Genomic DNA, 24,038 nt, shown 5'->3' with positions numbered 1-24,038 from the left:
GTGTTTGAAATGCTAAGTGCCTGCAGACTAAAGCCATAGTTTGGTAGCATCTTACTAAATTTATAAAGCCAGGAAGTTTTTAAAGGTTTGGCCATCTGCTCGAGAAGACACATCTTATTTTTATTTTAAATCCTTTTAGGCAGGCCCTGAATTCAACCCTTTGTTTTCAAACTTCACTAGCTTTGCTGCACAGGCCCTTCTTAGTTCTAGAGACATTTCATCTAAGAACGTCAAAGCTGGATCAGACCAAAGGTCCTAGGGTGGCCAAGGATCCTACTTTTATTTATTTATTTATTTATTTATTTATTTATTTATTTATTTATTTATATCCTGCCTTTTTTCCTTCAAGGAACCCAATGTGGCATGCATAATCCTCCTCCTCACCATTTTTATCCTCAAAACAACAACCCTGTGAGGAAGATTGGGCTGAGCTTCCATGGTCAAGTGGGATCTGGAACCCAGAACTCCTGGGTCCCATTGTGAATCCCCCATGTGGTGATGGTCACTGCCTTAAATGGTTTTAAAGGGGGATTAGACTAATCAAAGGAGGAAATGTCTGTCAATGAATACTACTTGTGAAGACTATGAGCTTTTCTATGCAAGGCTGTTAATCCATTGCAACTACTTTCGGTTTCATCGCAGAATTGAAATCTGAGCATGACACAGGAGTGTTTCCTGTTTTTCCACGTAATCGCTAGGTGGCACTGTGGTATATAAGATTAGTGCAAATACACAAGAGGAAATCATGCTTTCTTTTGCTTTCATAATTAAATGCTGCATTTTCCCTATTCTAAAAAAAACACCTCACTGAAAATGCTTGTTAGACACAGAAGTAAAACTGCAAGATCATGATGCCATCTAAAGAACCCATAAAAAACCATGAACAGGGAATGGCAAGCACACAATCAATGCCTCATGTAGAAAAGCCCTATATGGAGCTTCTTTATATGCAGGTGTGTGTGTGTGTGTGTGTGTGTGTGTGTGTGTGTGAAAGAGAGACAGAGAGAGACAGACAGAGAGAGAGTGGGGTGGGGTGGGGGCTTCTACCTACTCACTGATGTGTGAATGAGCCATCAACAGGTAAAACACCAGAGAGAACTTCCACCTCACCTGATATCACCTCAACAATAGCAGGGCTTTTCCAGTGGAGTCAGTTCATATACGTGTTAAAGATCTGAGCAGTGAGAGTTCAAGCAATGGTGGGTTGTGTGAAACTTGCCATTGTAAAGCAGGATATAAATACCAAACTGACTTGCTTGTGCACATGGGACCCCTATGCTTCCAGATGACGTTTTTAATGTGGTTGGTAGTGCTAAGACCTTTCCATCTGGAAGCAGCCTGAGCGATCAGAGATTTATCTATTTTTAATTCTTACATTTATATCCCACTGTTGCACCCATGTCCTACCTGTGGGTTTCCTGTGGGCATCTGGTTAGCCACTGTGTGAACAGAATGCTGGACTAGGTGGTCCCATGGGCCAGATCTACACCTTGTATCAAATCATTATGAATGTGGAATAAAAAGCAGGATATAACCCTATGAAAGTGGTATCATGGAATGTGGATTGTGCCCCAACAGTTATCAGTGCACTTCAATACTAGCTTTAAAGCAGTAGTGTAGACCCAGCATGCCTCTTTTTATGTTATTCTGAGGGACCCCGCAAGTATCTGTTTTCACATCAATAACCCATAACTGACCAGGCAATTAGCAAACGTGCTTATAAAAATACAAGCATTCCTCAAAAACACCTCCCCTGACTTCGTCATGCCTCTTGCTGCAAATCCGTTTGGAGATTTAAATTGGAAACACCTTCGTTCCGTTGCAGGGCTCAGCCTACAGTATCTGTAGCCTTGCGGCAAGACAGGATTCATGCTGCAGTCAAATTGGGCTTAACTAACCAAGTGACTGGATGACGGGAGACTGTGCAATACGGCGCAGAGAGCCACAATTAGCGTACAGATTTTTAGGGGAGGGGTAGCAAAACCTGGAAGAAACTGTAAGAGAAAATGAGCTCACTTTTTCTTTTCTATTTCACTAAAGCCTAGCCGAAAAATATCAGCCATCAGGCAATGCAGTTGGAGAAGAAAGGAAGATTTAAAAAACAAGAGAGAGACACAGAGAGAGCGAGAGAGAGAGAGCGAGCGAGCAGAGAACACCTCCACTGTTAGATAGAACCTTCATGCCCGCTCGGTTATTCAACTGGGAAAATAACCTGCTTTTGGTTATTTTTTAATACCGTTCCCCATTTATGAAGAACTTAAGAGCCCTGGTGGATCATACCAAGGGTCCATCTAGTCCGACACTCTGTTCACACAGTGGCCAACCAGCTGTCGACCAGAGACCCACAAGCAGGACACGGCGCAACAGCACCCTCCCACCCATGTTCCCCAGCAACTAGTGTATACAGGCTTACTGCCTCTGATATTGGAGATTGTGCTTAGCCATCAAGACTAGTAGCTGTTGATAGCCTTCTCCTCCGGGATAGAGATGACAGATTACCAGGTGATAACTTACTGTAGTGGTTGTTCAAGTCTGTCTTTCACATTTCCACCCAACCACCATGATCAGAACCCCTCCAAGGCCTGACACGAAATGTCAGATGCAGTGTGGCAGCTTGTTAATTGTCGATAGTGGACTTAGAGTGCAGTCCGAGGGCTGTTTAGACAGAAAAATGTCCTACAGTTGCCAGCATTCACCAGTCAGCATGTGTATTAACCATGTGTATTAATTCAGTTGTAAAGCACCCAATGAATGTCTCTCCTCTTCCCCCCTGCCATTCATGCTTTACTAATGCTTCTACATTGGTGATAAGTTAGGACCTTTCTACACCTAAGGATTATCCCAGGCAAATGGAGGTCCCTGCCTGCTCCCGAGATCCCCTGTGTGTCATTTGGATGAACAGGGATGATCCAGGGACAATCCCAGGATATAGGCCTGGTCTAGCCATGGCCTGGTATCATTTACGTGCAAAGGGATTATCCCGGGATGATCCCTGGAAAAAAGGCAGGTCTAGAAACGGCCTTAGACTTTGATCAAACGAGTTTGTTTAAATCTGTGGTGCGTGCCGGCCACCATTAGCCTGTTTTTTTAATTTATCTTATTTCATTTCATTTCTATCCTGCCCCATAGCAGTTTACAACTAATCACCCACCTGGATGCAGGTTGTCATGTCGTCCAAACAGCAGAAGAGAGGGAAAGAACCCACCAATAACCCAACAACAGGCCATAGATTATTGGAGGGTTGTTTCCCCCTCTGACAAGTCATCCACCCAGGTTCAGGCAATATGACAAGCTGCACTCGGGCAGCTTCAGGCCTTGTGGTACAATTGGACATATGGATGACAAGACAAAGGCATGATGCAAACAGGCATGGTGGAGGTCAGAGTTGGCAGTAACCATTGCAAACTATTGCAAATATTCCCATAAATAGGTACACCCCTGACTACATGAAAGTAGGGGCTTTTTTTACACAAGGCATTTATTGTGCACTCATCCTTCCCTACTCATGGTCATTAGATGACATCATGACCCTGCAGTTTTACTTCTGTGTCTAACCAGAAGGGTTTTTTAGAGTAGGGAAAATGCAGTCGCAAAAGAAAGCATGATTTCCTCTGCTGTATTTTCATGATTCCGTTATATCACAGTGCCACCTAGAGGTTATGTAGCAGAAAAGCAGGAAAGGAAATGCTCTTGGTGATATGTTCAGATCTTAATTCTGTTACAAAAGTAGATACTGTTGATTAACGGCCGATCATCGTCATTTAATTGTGAACACGAGAAAAGCCTGATTTCCTCTTGTGTATTTGCGCTATTCCGCTCTACCACAGTGCCATCTAGAGGTTTTGTAGCCAAAAAGCAGGAAAGAAAATGCTCTTCATGTCATACTCAGATCTGAATTCTGCTATGAAAGTAGATACAGCTGTTTAACAGCCTCATGTAGGAAAGCCCTAGATGGTAAATAAGAACTATGTGCTCTATATAGATCGACTGGCATTATTGAATTGCAGACAGTAACCCAAACCACCAGAGCCAAATGTCTGACCTCTTCCACAGCCCCAGAACCTGGCTCTGTTACCCCACCCACACACCCCAAATCTTCATATTCAGATGTGTTTCATAAAAGCCAACCTAGCTTTTTTTTGGGGGGGGGAAGTGAAAATGAAAGCGGCTTTCAATCCCGATCTGTAATCACTGCATTTTCCATGATTTGGGCTTTTCTTTTCCCATCGTGCTCCTTCTGAGCACTTCATAGCATCAATGGCACAATTAACACATTACTGTTTTGGCCACGGCCTGTAATTAATATTGTCCCGGTCCTGGGAGCCCTAAGTAGGTCTTTTGTTTCACTATGAATCGAAATGCTGTACATCTCTGCTTCAGTCGTCAGTGCTACATTTAATTATTTCCCTTGGGCTTTTTGAGAAAAGGTGGCTTCTATTAAGGTTTAATGCATTTTCCCCCCCACAGCGTGCAAGGCAACAAGGTGCAGCTAATAAGCTGGAACGGCTTCTCAACAAAGACATATACTATATTACATTTAGCAATTTGCTCCCCTTCCTGCCATTTCCCTGTTTATTAATACTCCTGGCACACTGTTTATACTGAAGGGGAGGGGGGATCTGGTTCTAGCAGGTCATTACAATGGGGTGGTGTAAACCCTTAGCAGAGCAGAAGAAGGATCAGGCAGAATTTCTGGGAGGAATAACAACTGTATGTGTTTTGTGTGTTCTTCTTCTGGCTGCTGCACACAGGGGCTCTCTATATGCCTTATTTACCCCCATGGTGGCTGCGCAACGGTGCAGCGTAGGTTATGTGTCACAGCCGACAAGTCGCACCCACCACAGGGCTTTTCCCTGAAGCTGCGGATTTTAAAAGTCGGGGACTTACAGTAACTTTTCGCTTTGCTGCGAGGTCAGCCCCATTTTCCCACCATCTGTTGGTGGTGACCTTGCATTGGCTTCGGGCTGGGGGCGGATCGTGACCGCTGATAGGTGGCTGGAAGAGCGGAAAGGCCAGGCACAGGGCAGGAGGCGATCCCGATAAGCTGAATGACCACCAGAAAGCCTGCTCTCCCTCCAGCCATGGGGATTAACTGTCTCCACCCCACAGCTGTGATGTTGTGGGGTTTTAAGGGAACGTGATGTTGAAGCGGCGCATGAAGACACCCTCCAGGTCAGCCTTCCTCAACCTGGGGCGCTCCAGATGTGTTGGACTGCATCTCCCAGAATGCCCCAGCCAGCTGGCTGGGGCATTCTGGGAGTTGTAGTCCAACACATCTGGAGCGCCCCAGGTTGAGGAAGGCTGCTCCAGGTCACTCTCCATATCTGGTTTTACACATATAAGAAAACGATTTGGACTAAGGATATTTTAGTTGATTAACTATACACATTCCAGTCAATTGAATTAGCTTCTTTATGTAGCACCCGAGTAAATCCTTTCTTTCTGCTCTTAGGCTCTAAGGTTGCCATTTTGAACTTTCGTGTAAATGCTGTTTGAGGGCCCAAGGAAGCTGCACCTTTGAAAACTCACTTTGGGGTGGGGCAGAACCCAATGGTAGAGCACCTGCTTTGCATGCAGAGGGTCTCAGAATCAATCCCTCACACCTCCAGCTCAAAGGGTCAAGTGGTAAGTGATGAGAGAGACCTTTGCTGTAGCTCAATGGCAGAGCACATATTTTGCATGTAGAAGGTGCTAGGTTCAATCCCCAGTAGGGTTGGGAAATACTTTTATCTTATGAAACCTACAAATATTTGCATACAAGGAAAACAGTTGGACAGAAAAGAAAAGCACAGTTCTTTCATTTTAAGATAATGCATACATGTGTCATAGCAGGTATCCTTTTAGGAGAGAATTTCCCCATCCTGTTGTCCACCTGAGGGAATGCTACTTTTAAGATGGTGCTTAGCATTTCCCATTTTAATAAGGAAACACGCACATGCTCTCTCTCTCTCTCTCTCTCTCTCACACACACACACACACACTCACACTATGAAATCTGCAGAGCAATTCTTGGGAAACCATTTTAGTCCTTCAAAATCCTTTTTAAAAACTGTTATTCCTAGTGATGCAAAGTTTTGCCTAAACATATACCTACAATATGTGTAAAAAGAAATAAATTGGTGATCATAGGTGTGTCTTATCACACTGACACGTGCTGGACAGCGATGATCAACCGTAAAAGCACATGTGTCAAAATGGACACAAGCACAATATTTAGATGTACATGGCCGTACATGGTGTGAGTGTGTTTTCCCCCCACACCCTATATATGTCAGGACTAGAAGTGAGTGAGTCAGTGAGCAAGCCAGGCAGGCAGTTTAGTAGGAATGTAGGAACAACCAGATAGCTCAGTAGGGGCTAGAGGAGCTAAACAAGAACCAACAGCTTAATAGAATCATGTTGAATTTTATTGTGTGTCATGGACCAGAACCTCAAACTTTCATTCTCAAAAGAAGAGGCTCTTCAGTAAATAGTTGAGGAAGAGGATTTGGTCAGAAAAGTGTCATGGAACTTCCACGTCACTGGGACTCTGCACAAAGACCCCAGGGACCTGCCCCCATGTGTCCAAAGAAGGTTGCATTGCTGATTTCAGACTCTGAGGACTCCAACTATAAAAAAGTCTAACATGTCACAGCTACCCCTGCATCATCACAGCCTGAGTTTGCTAAAACAGACCAGGCTCCTTTAAGAGAAAAAGCTTCAGTCAGTGTGGAGGCGTGGCCAACCAGCCTAAAGGCAGCCAAACTCCTACTTAAGGCCCAGTCTCCATCAACTCCTTGTTGAAGCAACATACAGATAAGCTTATTTAGCTTTCAGCCCCACTTGGAGCTCTCCAAGGTTCTGTCCAGTTCCTTCCTCCCTGAGGAACCTGCTTTGGTAACCAAAACTTTGGTAAAAATTGACCCATAGTAGAACCTTGTAACTCAGATGTCACCAGCAATAAGAAGCCAGAGCATTCTGTCACCTGATCCTTACTGGCACTAATAGCTGCAATACCACCTGCTGGCTAGCTGTGAAGGTAACACTAAAATGCAGCAGAGAAAAATGGCATCTTCCTCCTCTGGTAAGCTACTGTGCTGGCAGAGATAATATGGTACCCATGTCCAGGTGTTGAACCCTGGTTTCAAGACACACCAAGTGAGAAGTACCCATTGAAGCAGAAGAGATATATGCATCCATCTTTAGAGCCCTTAGTGGTCCCGCGATTGTTGCTATGACTTATTTGCTGGCCCTTTGGGCCCAATCCTCATGGCCACCTAGAGGGAAAGGGTAAGATAGGCTTCACCTCTACGCTTCTCTTTCTGCTCACTTATATGGGCAGGGCAGGTGAAGGTGACAAAGCGATGAGTAGGAGCAGCAGGGCTAGAAGGTTCCACATTTGACAGTGGGGCCTCCATTGCTTAAGCATAGGCCTTGGCAGCTGCCCCGTCATGCTGGGTTAGACACCTAGTTTTGTTACTGGGAGAAGCCAAAGAGCATTTTCTGTTCTGAGATTAGCTACAGAAGTGAGGCAAGATGGACAGCAGAAGGAAATCCGGATAGCTTTGCTTTGTTAACCTCTTTCATTTCAGGCTTTGCAATGTCACCCACTCTCTTGAAACTCTTGATTTTCTCTCTGATCAGCAGCATGTGTAATTATAATTACTTCCCTGTAGCATATCTCTTTTCCTGAATCCTAGGGAGGCAGCCTAGCGTCATTTCCTCCCTGCCCTTAACTTTGTGATAAGAATTCCGTATTAAGGAATTTGCCTACCTGCTCAGTGTCATCTTGGATCATGGGAGAATCCAAATCACATTCGATGTTGTTATTGTACCCAGTAGCTGTTATAATAACAGTGTGGTGTAGTGGTTAGAGTATTGGGCTGGGATTCAGGAGACTGGGGTTCTAGTCGCCACTCAGCCAATGAAGCTCAACAGGGTGACTTTTGGCCAGTCACTGACTCTCAACCTAACCTCCCTCAAATAAATAGAACAAATGTAATAAATCAATATAGTTTCCATCATCCCCGACTATTGGCCATGCTAGCTGAGGCTGATGGAGTTGGAGTCCAAGAAGATCTGGAAGAATACTGGTTCACCATCCCTGGAGTGCAGGATTGAAACTGGGCAGGACTGTGGGGCGGAAGGACTGTGGTGGAAGATCTTAACGGCTCACTTTCGCCAAGATGGGAGGCAAATGGTGGTGGCGGCTTTCTCACGGATTCTCTCCCCCACCTCCCACCCTGTAGATCCTGACTGTTAGAGCAGTACGACAATGGAACCAATTACCTAGGGGGGTTGTGGGCTCTCCCACACTAGAGGCCTTCAAGAGGCAGCTGGACAACCATCTGTCAGGGATGCTTTAGGGTGGATTCCTGCCTTGTGCAGAGGGTTGGACTCAATGGTCTTATAGGCCCCTTCCAATTCTACTATTCTATGATTCTATGATTCTTTGTTATCTTTGCTCCAGTTGAAAGCGATGAGGAGCAACAGGCTGAAGTGGGTTCGAATCCTTATTCAGGGCTTGTCAGGGGAAATTTGGATTTACTGGATCCAAGGCTACTTTCACCCCAGTCCAAGTCTATCTCTACTCCAGTCCTAACATCCCTCAGTAGAAGTGAGCACTGTCCTCTTAATAGCCATGCGCTAACATAACTATGTGCTGTGCCGGTTTAGAAGTTAGACGGTTCCGTCCCAAACATTCGTGATTGCAGCAAATCTTCAGATCAGGAGGCTAGTGGATTGATTGTGGATGTATAAAATATTTATCCTGCTGTAAATTAAAAAAAGGAAAGAAAAAAGAATACCCAAGTAGCAATAATTAAAACCAATAATTAAAATCCCCTAAAGCAGTAATAAAAATTTATACAATCATGAATGACAGGAAGTAAAGCTTCTAAGAGTGTCATTAAAAACTTTCCAGAAACTTTTCCCAAAGTCATGCCAGGTTAGTACGAGCCGAGGGCATATTTTTGCCAGTTTAGAAAATTACACACGGTGTGGAGAAAGTGGACAGAGAGATGTTTTTCTCCCTCTATCATAATATTAGCACTTGAAGTCCTGCAATGAAGGGAGTGTCATAGCAGAAAAAAAGAAGTATTTCTTCACACACATCACATAGATAAACTGTGAAACTTGCCTCCATGAGATACGTTGATGGCTACTAAATTAGATGGCTTTAAAAGGAGATGAGTCAAATTAATAGAGCTTGAGGCTATAAAAGGCTACTAGTCATGGTGACTATGGGCTACTTACCATCTGAGGCAGAATACGTTGCTATTTCTCTCATGTTCCGCTTTGGGCTTCTCATAGGCAACTGATGGCAACATGGGATATAGGGTGTTGAATCATTTGGTCAGACCCAACACGGTTTTCTTATGTTTTAGTAATCTCCTCTTTCCAAAGAATTTTGGGAATAATAATTTATCGATACTCTCAATCAAATGTACAAAAAAACTCACCCCCAAACAAACAAACATCTTCACCTTTGTTGCCAGCTTCCTATACTTTGAGGACCAATCTTCCTTTCTTCAAGGACAAATTTTCTTTATCCACCCCGCTTTCCCATTTTCTCTCGAGATTAAGAGCTTTTCTGCACGAGGCTGTTAAGCCACTGTATCTACTTTTGGTTTCGTTGCAGGTTGGAGATCCAAGCCCTATACAAAGAGTTCTTGCTTGCTTGCTTTTCTGCTACACGACCTCTAGATGGCACTGTGGCATAGCAGAATAGCACAGCATTCTCTTTCGCTTTTACAAATAAATGCCACATTTTCCCTTTCATAATAAATAAATAAACAAACTCACCAAAAGTGCACTTTCGACACAGAAGTGAAACTGAAGGACATCTAATGACCTCATGTCGAAAAGCTCATCAAGACATCTTTTCCCTATATATTATGATATATGTTACCATTTGCCTATCAACCCTTTTAAATGTACCAGAACTGGTAATTGCTTGGTTCCTCTTAATTCACAAACAAGACCGTACTTCCAAAATAAAGCTACAGTAATGTCTCTAGCCTGGAAACTTTGAAAGAGGGTAGGGTGTTGTTTGTTGATTTTATTAATCACTTCTTAATAAGTGGGAAAATATTGGTCTTAAGCAGCTTTGACTTTCAATTTCACCTGTTGGTTCTCAACCTTTTTTGCTCCATTCCCCCCTTTCACCATTGTTCAGAATATAATTCCCCCCTTCCCAAGATAGTCTAACTCAAAAGGTGCATTCCAAATAATATGCATATAATATTGAAAATCTTCTATTTTTATCTATATTCATCCCATTTAAAGGGGCAACACAAAGCATGCCCCCCTTTACATTCTCAGCTCCCATGCTTTGCATTGCCCCTTTAAATGGGAAGCTTGAAATTTCTAGGACTGCGAGGGAGGGAGGGAGAAGAGAGCAAAGGCCTGGCTTTTGCAGACGACATGACACTTTTCTGGGACGTTTTTAATAACGTGTAGGAAGACATAATCTACAGGACATCATACTTTGCTGAATAGTGTTCCCAATTCCCCCCCTGGAACCCGAAAATTCCCCTTGTTGACAACCCATGGATTAGGAAGGTGCATCACATTTGCAGCATGTATTTGCATGTGCAAGCCTCCATCCATCTATGGATATATGCCCACAGAGGCCTATATGTTCCCTTGCAGACCTGGGGATTCTATTTATAATAGGAGAGCAAGCCTTCCTTCCTTTGTCCCATTAGTTTTTAAAGGATGGCTAGATTCTACCGCCCTGGAGGCTGGGAAAGTCGAAAGCCAGGATAGGTACACAGAGATGTGGCATACCAGCTCACTGCTAACAAGGAAACAGGAGGAAGCCTAGACAATGCAGGCAGAATGAGACCATTTCAAGGTGAAAATATAATTCTGCTAAGCCCTACCAACCATCAGCAGGAACCTTTGCTGATGCTGCTCTCCCTTACTAGAGGCTATGTGCTTTATTTTTTTAATAAAGAGCAAATGAGGTGGAGTGAGTCCCTTCTAGGAAAATACGGCTAGACGCCACAGCCCTTGAGGTTCGAATCCATCTTAACCCTGTTTAATTATTCAAATCAAGTGTGCTGAGTAGAAATTCATGGTGGTTTTAATAAGTTCTGATGGGTTTCAGTAGAGCATTCCATTACGACCTGGACTGTTTCCAACAGGCTAGTGATGTATGCTCAATATACCGCAGATTAAGGAAGGCAAGTCGATTAAAAACTTGAGAGAAATTTGCCCTCAACAGGCAAATGCCCTCAGAACTCTTCCTCCCCACTAAGTAAAGCTGTATTACTATACCTTGGAATGAGCCCAATTCAACTCAGTAGGACTTACTTCTGAGCAGACATGACCAGGAATGCACTGTAAAACACATGCAAAGCACCCAGTGGGCAGCCACTGTAAAGAAGGCAAACTCCATGTCAGGCATTATAAGAAAAGGAATTGAGAATAGAACGGCCAGTATCGTACTGCCCTTATACAAATCTATGGTGCGAGCACACTTAGAATACTGTGTACAGTTCTGGTCACCACTCCTAAAAAAGGATATTATAGAGCTGAAAAAAGTGCAGAAAAGGGCAACTAAAATGATTAAGGGGCTAGAGCATCTCCCTTACGAGGGAAGGTTACATCAACTGGGATTGTTTAGCTTGGAGAAAAGGAGGCTAAGGGGAGACATGATAGAGGTGTACAAAATTATGCATGGTATGGAGAATGTGGATAGGGAGACATTTTTCTCCCTCTCTCAAAATACTAGAACCTGGGGGTCATCCCATGAAACTGATTGGTGGGAGATCCTGGACAAATAAAAGGAAATACTTCTTCACATAACACATAGTTAAGTTATGGAACTCACTACCACAGGATGTGGTGATGGCCACCAATCTGGATGGCTTTAAAAGGGGGTTCGATAAGTTCCTGGAGGTGAAGGCTATCCATGGCTACTAGTTCTGATGGTTGTGTGCTATCTCCAGTATTCGAGGCAATAAGCCTGTGGGCACCAGTTGCTGGGGAACATGGGCGGGAGGGTGCTGTTGCACCATGTCCTGCTTGTTCATCCCTGGGCGATGGCTGGTTGGCCACTGTGTGAACAGAGTGCTGGACTAGATGGACCCTTGGTCTGATCCAGCATCAGGGCTCTTCTGATGTTCTTAATGCTTCTCACGCAACCATTGAACATGCTCTAGCAGGTCCAAATCTCATTTTGAAATAGCTCACTCCACCTTAGAACCGGAAAGACCTACTGCAGAAAACTGTACTTTGATTCTGCTGCCTTTGTACAACAGCCAGTGCGCATACACAACCCCCCACAGCATTTATTTTATTAGGTTTGTACATCGCCCAACTGGCAAATGCCCTTGGGACAGTTTACAGTCCTAAAACCAAACAGCAAAATCATCATCATCATTGCACAATAAAAGTATCAAAATTAAACAATATTAAACACAGTGGAGGCTGATAGCTTTGGTGTCTATGGGGCTGTCAATCTGCTCTGGGTTTCAGTCAGAACCATTCAGAAGTCTAAAGAAGCTATCCAAGGTGCTGAATCCTATGCCGAAAACTGTTTTAGCATCTTGGGTAGCTTTTTTAGACTTCTGACTGAAACCCAGAGTGGATTTAACAGCCCGGCTGACTTTAGAGCAAACACCTTCCACTGATTAAGTAATAAAAATATTTATATTTAAAAAAATATTTAAACCATTGAGGAGCCAGCAGTAAAATCAATAATCAAATTAACAGATGAAAGATGAAACTTCTGCTAAGAGAGGAAGGCCTTAACCTGGCATCTGAACGTATATTATGAGGACAGCAGGCAGATCTCCCTGGGGAAGGATTCCACTGATGGTGGGCCACTACAGAGAAGAAGACTGTTTCCCTGGTAGCCACTGTTGCACCATTGAGGGGTGCAGTACGAAGAGGAGACGATTTTAGCAATCTGGCAGGAACATAGCGGTAAAGGCGCTCCTTCAGGTAGACTGGTCATAAGCCAGTTAGGGCATTAAAGATCATTACCTTTAAAGCTGGGAAGCCCTGATGTCTGCTCCTACTGACAGCTCACTGTCTTGATCATGGATATACCATTTGACCTTTCAATATCAGATTCGCTTAGCACAAACATGGATCCTGCAAGGGTGAAGGCAGACAGATGTAACATTATCTGCCACAATAGTTTCTTCAGCCACACTGCAAACCCCAACTCCTGCGGTGGGTCCTGTGGAGTCCTGAGCAGCTGCCTGAGGTTGCTAGGTACTGGTGGCAGCTGTGTGGCAACCACTGATGTCATTTCCTTGGTAGTGATTGGGGAATTTTTCATTTCGAGTGGAAAGTTGGAGCCAGATTTTGACTAGAAAGTGGGCCTGAGCTATAACAAAATCCAAATAATAAAGTTGACTTCCTGTTTTAAAAAAGCCAAATTGGTTCAACCTGCTGATCCAAAGGCCCTAATGTGCTTCCTGAGAAGTACAAAGGTAGACACTGATGGTGGAATTGCTGATTCTAACACACACATGCACACACAAAATGTGGTACAGAGAGATTAAATGGCTTCCCTATTGTTTGATGAATCTTGTTTTCTGACTCACCACACTTTCCCCTTATTGTTGTTTTCTGGGGCAATTGTCTCTAAATATGGTAACATGTTTATGTCAAGCAGAAACTTCAAAAGGAATTGAGGGTACAAGTAACACTCCAGAGTGTGCGATGCTTTGCATTTAATTAGATTTATCTCCCAATGCACCCGCAACCTTTGGTAGATGCTTAATTATTCTCCTGTGCTGCAAATGGTGAAACGAAAAAGTGGAATTGTGGAGGGTTTCCCACATCGAATCTGTGGTGGGGCTCAAATAAAACCGCATAATTTCCTTTGAAGAAGCCATTGGGACATGCTGGCACGTGTGCACACACACACACACACACTGTTAAAAAACAGGAGGGGCAGCACTGTAAGACCAACATGAGGACCAGGAATTAAAATCTAGAGATTTTGGGTGGGTTTATGTTCTACTTATGAGCCTCGTGTGGCGCAGAGCGATAAAGCAGCAGTTTCTGCAGCTGAAACTCTCCCCACGGCCTGAGTTCGATCCCAGCGGAAGCTGGTTTCAGGCAGCCGGCTCGGGTCGATGCAGCCTTCCATCCTCCCAAGGTCGGTAAAATGAGTACCCAGTTAGCTGGGGGAAAGGTCATCACGGCCGGGGAAGGCAACGGCAAACCACCCCGCTATAAGGCCTGCCAACAAAACGTCAGCGAAAGCTGGTGTCCCTCCAAGAGTCAGTAATGACTCAGTGCTTGCACGAGAGGTTCCTTTCTTTTCCTTATGTTCTACTTACACCAGTGTTGACACTTTTCTAGAGCAGAGGCAGACAACTACTGGGGTGGGTGAGTTGTGGGCCACATTGGGCTTCCAGAACCCACCAGGGGTCTTTCCAGAACCCACCAGAACTCACCATTACCTCTAACCACTGCACCTTTCACCATCCCTCAGCATTAGTCAGGCAGGCTGTTGCTCAGGGAAATTAATGCGAAACATCTGGTGGGCTACAGGTTCCCTGTCATTACTCTGTGCTACTTCCAGTGTCAGTGGCGCTATGCCTATGTACACCAGTTGCTGAGGAACCTGGGCAGGAGAGTGCTGTTGCACTCATGTCCTGCTTGTTGGTCTGCTGTGGGCAGCTGGTTGGTCACAGAATGCTGGACTAGATGGACCCTTGGTCTGATCCAACATGGCCTTATGTTCTTATATGTGGCCAAAGTCTTAAAAAAATCAGCTCATTGGTTGATTACACTCACTATCAGCTATCCTGCAAGGTTGTTTTGAGGGCAAGCTGGGAATGGTCCTAAAACTCTTTGAAGGAAGGGCAGAAGATGCAAATTGGGGTGGGTGGGCAATGTCCGAATGCCCTTCTCTCTTCCTTTCAGTTTTCATGGCACAACTGCTAGCGGCTTAAAAAAGCAGCCTGCACGTTACTCATAATAAGGCACCCTTTCTGTGTTCATCGAGTTCGCTTTTGATGTTTGCTCCCTGCCAAATGAGTGGGTGAAATCAGGTTTTAACAGGCAGTCGCTTGTGACATTTCCTGGAGGAAAGGGGGTGTGAGGAGGGTGGGGGGGAAGAGAGAGAAAGACAGGCGATCAAAGCTGCACTGAAGGGTGCCGAGGCTGCAGACTAAAATAAACAGAACATGGCACCGCATTTAGTAAACACAGTTGCTAGAAAACGTCCAGGGGGGAGAAGGGGGGGAATATCATTCTGTGCCATGAGAGGTTTATCATGTACCTGTGTCAGTTGTTTTGAGTCAAGGGACTTCATTGGGACACAGCAGAGCTCCAGGTCTTGAAGGGCCCTGTGGCCCTCCATGGGCCCCTCCCTCAGTAAGTCTACCTTCTCACCGCCATGGTCTCGCGCTGCAATGGCTCCTCATCGTCTTCCTCATCATTGCTTGCTTCACAGGTAGAGAGCCACTCAGCTTCTTCCTTGTCTTGCCCCTCAGAAAGATGATAGGGGACTCAGAGGGGCATATTGAAAAAGGGCAGCGGTCAGCCAATGGCTACTGAAAGGAGTAAATTTGCCTCCAGCCCTGACTTTTTGGAGTCCTTCTTCAAAACTAGCCAAAGCTCAACCCGCCCACCACTAAGGTGACCATATGAAACGGAGGAGGACAGGACTCCTGCATCTAACAGTTGTAGAGAAAAGGGAATTTTTAGCAGGTGTCATTTGTATGCACCTGGTGAAATTCCCTCTTCGTCACAACAGTTAAAGCTGCAGGAGCCCTGCCTTCTTGACTAGACATAAAAGAGGGCAGGGCTCCTGCAACTTTAAGTGATGTGATGAAGAGGAAATTTCGCCAGGTGCTCCATGCATGCACATGACACCTGTTGAAATTCCCTTTTCTATACAACTGCTAAAGGTACAGGAGCCCTGTCCTCCTTTTCATATGGTCACCCTACCCACCACCCACCTTCCAAATCAGGTGATGGAATGAGAAGGAACATTTTGGTTCAGCACAAGGTATTATGCACCCACTCAGATTAAAAAGTCATGTAGTTTAGAAAAAACAACAATGTGCTTGCAATGCAACTCTAGTCTTGGAGATATTATATCTACTTATCTATTTATTTATGTTACATTTATATCCCACCTCTTTTTCCTCCAAGGAACTCAAGGCAGTGTACATTTTATCCTCTCCATTTTATCCTCACAACAACACCCCTGTGAGGGACGTTAGGCTGAGAGTGTGGTGGGTCCAAAGTCACCCATTTCATGGCTATGTAAATTTTGGATTTCAGTGCAAAGAGGGATTTAGGAAGAACTAGACGAGTTCTGTTGTGGCCTTCCCCATCCTGATGCCCTACAGACTACAAATCCCATTATCCCCAGCAAATATGAGATGGTGAGAGTTGTACTCCAAAAGCTCTGGAGGGCACCAGTTTGGAGAAAGTCTCCCCGCCCGCCCCCCAATGACCCTGCTAAATGTTTTGAAAGATGGTATAGATCAAAATACAGATGTTGATAGCTGCAAGGATTCTTATTGCCAAAAACTGGAATTTGTGGAAAATTCCAGCCGTGAGGGAGTGGCTGCAGAAAGCCTGGTTTGTCATGATCTTGCGTAAAATTTTGCTGCTCTAATCCGTGTTTGACCAGCCAATTTCAGGCCAATGCACGTCTTTGTTTGTGATTGGGAATTGTTCATCCATTTTTGGAACAATACACTTATTCGAGATAATGTCAGGGAACAAATACTGGCTATATTATAACTAGTGGTTTGTTGTTTACTTAATTGCATGTGTTTTATATTGTGTTTTCTGCTCTTGGTGTGTGTGTTTTCTCTATACTTTTTCTGTAATTGGTAATAACATTAATATATATTTAAAAAGATGATACATGCCTATATTAATGTAGGGGGAATCACTTCATCTAGTTTCTGTTTCGCATTATCTAAGGCAGCCTTCCCTAACCTTCTGACCTCCAGATGTTTGGGATTTCAGATCTCACCACCCTATCCAGCATGATCTCATCTGACACATCTGGAGGGCACCAGGTAAAGGAAGGCTGATCTAGTGTGCACCATGCACCATCACGTACACCAAAATATTTCAAGAGAATCCTTTGTCCATCAAGATACATAACAGCTGGTCTAACAAACACGCCAACCAGATTCATACAACCAAACTGTCTGTATCTCATCAAGAGGGCAGGGTTCCCGTAGCATTAAGGGTTGTGATGAAGAGGGAATTTCACCAGGTACTGCATGCATACGTGACACCTGCTGAAATTCCCTTTTTCTATACAACTGTTAAAGATATAGGAACCCTGTCCTCCTTTCCATATGGTCACCCTATATACATGTCTATTCAGAAGTAAGTCCCATTAAATTCAGTAGGACACACTTTCAAGGAAGTGCTGATAGCATTGCAACATTGCTCTCTCATTATACTGTTATAAAGCATTAATAGCAATATGATAAACTTAAACGTGAACCTAATGGAGGAGGTATTTAAGTTAAAGACAGTTCCAACTTTAAAGGCAGGCTATAAATAATGCAAGATAGGTAGGTAGTAAGGAAGGTAGATGTTTAGATTAAACCCTAACCAACCAGATACAAAACTAAAGCAGAAATACTTCTCATTTAATGCTTATTTAATGTGATCTAGTATTCAGCCTTCAAAAAATATAAGCAAGGGTGATTTTACCCCCCTCAGCAATTTTAAGATGTTATTCTACAGGAAGAATGTTTTGTGTGTGTGTGTGTGTGCTTAAAAACGTAATAAATGTTTATTACAGTTGCAAAGAAAAACAAACATGACAGTGGAAAAGAAAGAAATGGGAGCTGGGGGGAATGGAAGAAAATTCTATTCTCCGAATGATGCAGCATTGCAGCAAAGCTTTATAGAAGTGTGTGCATATATTTGTGCAGATGTGTCTTGTTATATACCCCACCCTGCACCCCCCCACACCAGATTATAGATATGTTGTGTGTATTCTTATCTTAACTTGTGAGTTTAACCTGGCAATTTCATAAACAACAGCTTCTCTCAAATCTTTTGCACCTTCTAAATTTTTACAGCATACTTGATATCCTGTCAAAAAATTTCCGAAAACAAATTATACAAGGAACAGTGATAGGGTGGAGACCAGAAACTTTGGCTGATGCTTATGGTGATTCACTGTGTCCTTTCTTTAAACTTTGATGAACTCATTCAAATATGCAGTTCCAATAAATGAACGGATTTGTTTCCGTAAATTATGGCAGGGGTGCAGGACCTGGGGCCCTGGGGCCAAATCCGGCCTGTTTGGTGTCTCGATCCAGCCCTCCAGAATTCATCAGATAGCCACACATGCTTTCTCCCAACTCCTGAATGTTTGATGGATTTCCTGGCTTTTGTGCATTTTCTCCCCACTCTAAAAAGTGGAAATGCTTCACCTAAAGCTTACTTTCTGGCAGTAAGAGCTTTAGGGAGCAATCCTACAGGCTTTAGACAGGGTGTGAGGGACCATAGGATATATCAGATTCCCAGCTCTGAGGTCAGAGCCAATGTGCTGACCTCGGAGCTGAGAATTGGAGATTAAAAACCCCTAACCCCGTTGCAACTGGGGGGTGGGAATAGCCATACCATCTGCCTCTCTGAGATCAGGAACACAATCCAAAACAAAATTGCCTCTCTGTTCTTTATCGTGCCTTTTAAGCTTGAAGGTTTTAAATAATAAACGTCTATGGAGACACACTGGAGAGATAAATAAACCGAGACTCTATTTCCAAGTAGCAAATGAAAGTGCTGTGTATTCTGAAAACACTTGGTGTTGTGGCAGTTCAGTTCTTTTCGGAGCAAGATACGTTTGCTAGATCCATAGCAAACGTTTGCCAGCACACTTTTAGTTGCATATGCTGCTTTTTTGCCTTTGGAAAATATTGTATCTAGGGATATATAAGAATTTCATTTCTGTTCACCAAAACATCCAAATAAGGCCCATTTGTAACCCCAAACACATATTTTCAGAGAAAATTTCCACGTGTTTCCAAATTTATGAGCTCATTCGAAAATAGGATTTTTTCGTGCTTTTCTGAATGGGGAAGAAGTGAACATTTCAGGTACACATTTTTAAAAATATACATTTTCCTCAATTGAAAAAAACACACACATTCACCTTTGGGAATGCGAACGAGGTGAATAAAGCTGTGAGGAGGAATTCGGATAACCTTGACGAATTCGAACATTATATGTCCGTCTAGTCCTAGCTATATGAATGTTGATTTTTAAGGTGTGCTCCCATCAAGGAGCCCTCTTTTTCTCAGTGCGATCGAGATGCTACCATTCTGCCAAAAAATAATGTTCTGCCTTGTCTCTTGTGTCCCTGTTCAGGTGCCCGTGGTTAACAAGAGCCGTCTCTCCAGCCATCCCTGTTTACAATGGGCTCATGTTCCTGTTTGTACTCGCAAACTTCAGCATGGCAACATTCATGGACCCTGGTGTTTTCCCACGAGGTAAATTTGAACCGGAGAGGTGGCATAGGGAAAATAGTACAACCAGCTTTTATCCCTCCCTTCACCCCAAAAATCTACCCCATGATCAAACGTTATTAATCCCCATTAGGATTCCCTCCCTAAATATTTATTATACTTCTGCAAACTTTGTGGTTTCCATCAAGCCTGCTGAGACCTCCATATTGGGAGGAGGGCCATTTTGGCTACGTAAGGACCAGTGCTCTGAAAACAAGTTCAGTATCATTTAGGATATTTAGTTGTTCGTTTTGCAATGAATTTGAACTGTGGGTAGTGACTAAAACTCTTTTCAGCCGTGTGTGTGCATGTGTGACCTGAACAGGTGTGACATGCTGGCTTTCATCACATTTGATGGACGGATGTGTGGGTAAAAACACTCTATGCAGATTCTTGTCTGGCTAGCTTAGCCTCTTTCTTTAGACGTGTTGTCCTTTCAGTCATTGAACTAGAGGCTCGCTTTATTCTCCTTGGGAACTGTAAGTACCATCCCTGATGGTGTTTGTTTTTCCGGGTTTTTGACTTCAGTGCCCGCTCTTTCTTTGGATTCCCTAGTGAAGGAAAGGAAAGGAACCTCTCGTGCAAGCACTGAGTCATTACTGACTCTTGGAGGGACACCAGCTTTCACTGACGTTTTCTTGGCAGGCCTTATAGCGGGGTGGTTTGCCGTTGCCTTCCCCGGCCATTATTACCTTTCCCCCAGCTAACTGGGTACTCATTTTACCAAACTCGGGAGGATGGAAGGCTGAGTTGACCCAAGCCAGCTGCCTGAAACCAGCTTCTGCTGGGATCGAACTCAGGCCATGTGGAGAGTTTCAGCTGCAGCTCTGCGCCACACGAGGCTCTGCCTTTGGACTAGTGACTCCAGGCTAATTTCTCACAAGCAGCTGCACAAATTCATATTGCAGGTAGTTGCTCCTTGCAAAGGAATTCCCTGAATGTATAAAATGAGATGCAAGAGAGAAGCATTCTCTTCTCCCAGCTAACTCGAGCTCATTGATTGAGTGTGGGTTGCTTGTCAAACCGTGAATTAGTTGTGTTGTCTGAACCCAGGACATTTTCCACAGGGTGGCTTGTTAACCATGCAGTGTGGCTTATTTTTCTCAAACACGCCACCTTGAGAACCCGTGGTTTGTTGTTGAGGTGTTCAGGGTGGTTAGCGCGCCACCCTGCAGAAAATATCCTGGCAAGTCGGCGGAAACTGCATGGCCCACTGTGGAATCTGCAAGTCGGATTCATAGAAATTTGAACTCAATGGAGTTCAGGTGGCTCCTTCTTGGACGTTTTGCCTACTGATTTGGGCTACCGGTTGTTCAACTGGGAGGGACTCCCAGACAATATTGGGGCGGGGGGAGAAGGATTATCAGGTCAATTATTTGGAAGGTGTGCCAATCATTTTGTGTCTCTATCTTTGTTTGTTTGTTTTGGTGTACCCTCGAGCAGCAGACGAAGACGAGGACAAAGACGATGATTTCCGAGCTCCGCTTTACAAGAACGTGGAGATCAAAGGAATCCAAGTACGGATGAAATGGTGCGCCACCTGCCATTTCTATCGCCCTCCACGCTGCTCCCACTGCAGCGTCTGTGACAACTGCGTTGAGGTAGGAACAGGCACACACATGTACCTGCACCAGCCCAGTATGCCCAATGGGGATACTTCTTTTTTACAGGGTTCCTAAATATGTGTAGCCTCTTTGCACACATATAGGCTGCATTCACATCGAGTGGAGGCAGGTGGCCCAATGTCAATGGGGCGGTGTATCCACTCTGGGATTCAGTGGGGTGGTGAATCAGAACCAGTCACCTTCGATAGCTCCTTGAGCATTCTGACTGAAACCCAGAGCAGATTCACCTTCCCACTGACATCAGCGCCACCTTCTTCCACTGTTCACACCTTGGAATGAATGCATGTACATCGCTTGTACAAGTGTAGGCTCAGTTCACAAGTTTTGATGAATGCATGGAAGCCCAGAGAGGAACTAGCAAGTGCAGCCTTCACCACCATCACCACCACATCTTTAGTGAATATGTGAAAAGGGGCAGAAAAGGAGTAGGGAACTTCAGGCCTGGGGTCCCAATCTGATCATCCTGGGGTCCCTCTCCAACCCTCCAGAGTTCCATTGCCCCACCTTTTCCTGCCCCCCAACTACCAATCGTTTGATGGTTTCCCAGTTTTGTGCAGTTTTCCCCCATTCTAAATGGCTGAAATTGATGGGATTATTTAGTAATGATGCCTCCTGTTAGAAAGGCAATTAGCAGAGAAAAATAAAAAGGGGGAAACGGAATGAGTGTTTACCAGTCCCACATGCACACAAGGCTATCTTGGAATAAAGGGAGGCCATACTCTTCTTTAGTGAAGAAAAAGGTAAAATGGTTTACTCCATACAAGATGTAGGTACAGTGTAGGGTGGTGTGTGTTTTTAAAGGCATATTGAGTCCATCTGTGTTCCATTACACAAGCAGGTGCGAGAGACCAAACACAAGTGTTCCCAGCAATGGAGGACGTCAGAGAGAGAGGTGGGGAGGAAGGGGATGATCAAAACAAACAAATCACAGGAAACCACACCATAGGCTATAGAGATCCTAAGGCTGGCTGTGGCCTACATTCCCAGGAACAACTAAATGCAACACTGCCCCCCTTCCAGTAACTGGATGAGGTTGCAATATTCACAACAGAAATGCCTCTCCTAAGGCTTGGTTATTGGCAGGAAGAACTTTAAACTAAGAGCTTTTTAAAAAAAAATTTAAAAAAATTGTCTGCATCCCTTTTGCCCCGCCGCCCCTTTGTCTTTGGTCCCACAAACCACTGGAATTGGCCCCTGAGAACTTCTCTGAAATTGAATTGGGTTGAAAGCAGTTCCCAACTTCTGAGGTAAAATCTCTTCATAATGTGTGTGCAATGCACAGTTTATAGCCACAAAGGATCTAGGTATCCCTGTGCGGCTGTTCTGACACACAATACACTAGAGGCCATTGTTTATGGACCTCTGACACACGCTGATAAATCTGGATGTCTTACTATTGCCCACAGAGTGTTTAAGCAATTATACCCCAAAGAAACAAGAGTATATTGTTTATGAACCAAGAGAACTGCAATTCTGATATTTTATTGTCAGGCTTGGTGTTTATTGCTGTACTCCGTATCCAGCTTCTAAAGGGTCACTTCTACCGTGAGGCAATTTTTGTTCCCTTGGCGGAATGATTAAAATTTGAAAACCATTTTTAAATGTAGTCAACTGTGCAATTAAGAAGGAGATGGGAATCTAATCAGTAGCAACAGACAGAAGCTCATTAAGTGTCAAAGTTAGCCAGAGTAAAATGTTAAACCCACTGTACAGTAATTACAAAACTGGTTGCAAGGAAGATTAGCCGAGCAGAACTTCTTGCCTGAGAAATGAGATCAGGGTTTATTTATTTATTTGATTTATACCTGGGGATGTCCGTTGCTGGGAAATCTGTCTTTTGGGGGGCTTGCTGGATTTTCGTGGGGCTCCCAACTCGGCTTGCATTTCTGAGAGGAGACATGGGTTTATGGAGAGGGCACAGGCCCTCATCCCTGTCCTAAACCATGATTGCTAGAAACTTGCTTCAAAAATGACAATCAGAGCTGAGATTCTCAAAATGGCGCCTACTCCAGATGGAATTTGTGTTTTTGTTGGTGTTAATATCGTTGATATTGGACAAGGCAGGGTAGAAATTGTGAATAATATCACCTTCTTCTTCTTCTTCTTCTTTACAAGGATTTTGACCATCACTGCCCTTGGGTTAATAACTGCATAGGACGGAGGAACTACCGATATTTTTTCCTTTTCTTGCTGTCCTTAAGTGTCCACATGGTCGGAGTGTTCACCTTTGGGCTTATCTATGTGTTAAACCATGCGGAAAAGCTGGGGGGAGCGCACACCACCATCACGTATCCTTGCTTCATGGTTTGAGATGCTCAGAGCCGTCTGGAACAAGCTGAGCGCATTGGGACTGGTAAAAACAGGCAGAAGTTTTCCCCAGCCGTATTTATGCCATCAGTGAATGTAGCATGATACCTATGCCAGCCTTCAACAAAATGTTTTGGACTACAACTCCCAGCATTCCTTACCATTTTGCTGGGATTGATGGGAGTTGAAGCCCAAAACATCTGGAGAGCACCAGACTGGGGAAGTCTGCCCTACAGAGTTTGATTGCTCGCCTGGCCTGAGATCTCCTGACCACCTCTTTATCTCAGTTTCAGAATTTATTAAAAACTCAACTTTTCTCCTGAATTTCCTTTTTCGTGTTGTATTTATTTATTTGGTAAATGTATATCCCACCCAACTGGCAGATGTCCTCAGGGCTGTTTACAATCATTAAGAAAAAAAAGAACTGCAAAAAACATAACAAAATAACAACTGAAATAATAAATATATCAATTTAAACATTAAAAACATAAAATATTAAAGGGCCAGTTTAATAATTAGAACATCAGATTAGAAATTAAACCCCTGTTAGAAGAGTTTCAGTTTATGCTTCAGTTTGTGCTGTTTTAAAATTTGTTACTGCATTTTATACCTTTACGCTGCTGCTGAGTTTTATTTGGGGTTTTATTTCTAT

General features: G+C 43.9%; 1 protein-coding gene across 1 annotated transcript in view; it reads left to right on the top strand.

Annotated features, from left to right (window-relative positions):
* Positions 1 to 24,038, top strand: part of ZDHHC8 (zinc finger DHHC-type palmitoyltransferase 8) — an 85,618-nt gene that overhangs the window by 48,899 nt on the left and 12,681 nt on the right. The window contains exons 2-4 of the mRNA XM_063144155.1: positions 19,318 to 19,439; positions 20,898 to 21,055; positions 23,195 to 23,367. Of these exons, the coding sequence (XP_063000225.1) occupies positions 19,318 to 19,439; positions 20,898 to 21,055; positions 23,195 to 23,367 (453 nt within the window). The remainder of the gene's footprint in view (positions 1 to 19,317; positions 19,440 to 20,897; positions 21,056 to 23,194; positions 23,368 to 24,038) is intronic.

This window comes from Elgaria multicarinata, chromosome 18 (assembly GCF_023053635.1).
Source record: "Elgaria multicarinata webbii isolate HBS135686 ecotype San Diego chromosome 18, rElgMul1.1.pri, whole genome shotgun sequence".
NCBI lineage: Eukaryota > Metazoa > Chordata > Lepidosauria > Squamata > Anguidae > Elgaria > Elgaria multicarinata.
This window is presented reverse-complemented; position numbering and strand designations above follow the sequence as displayed.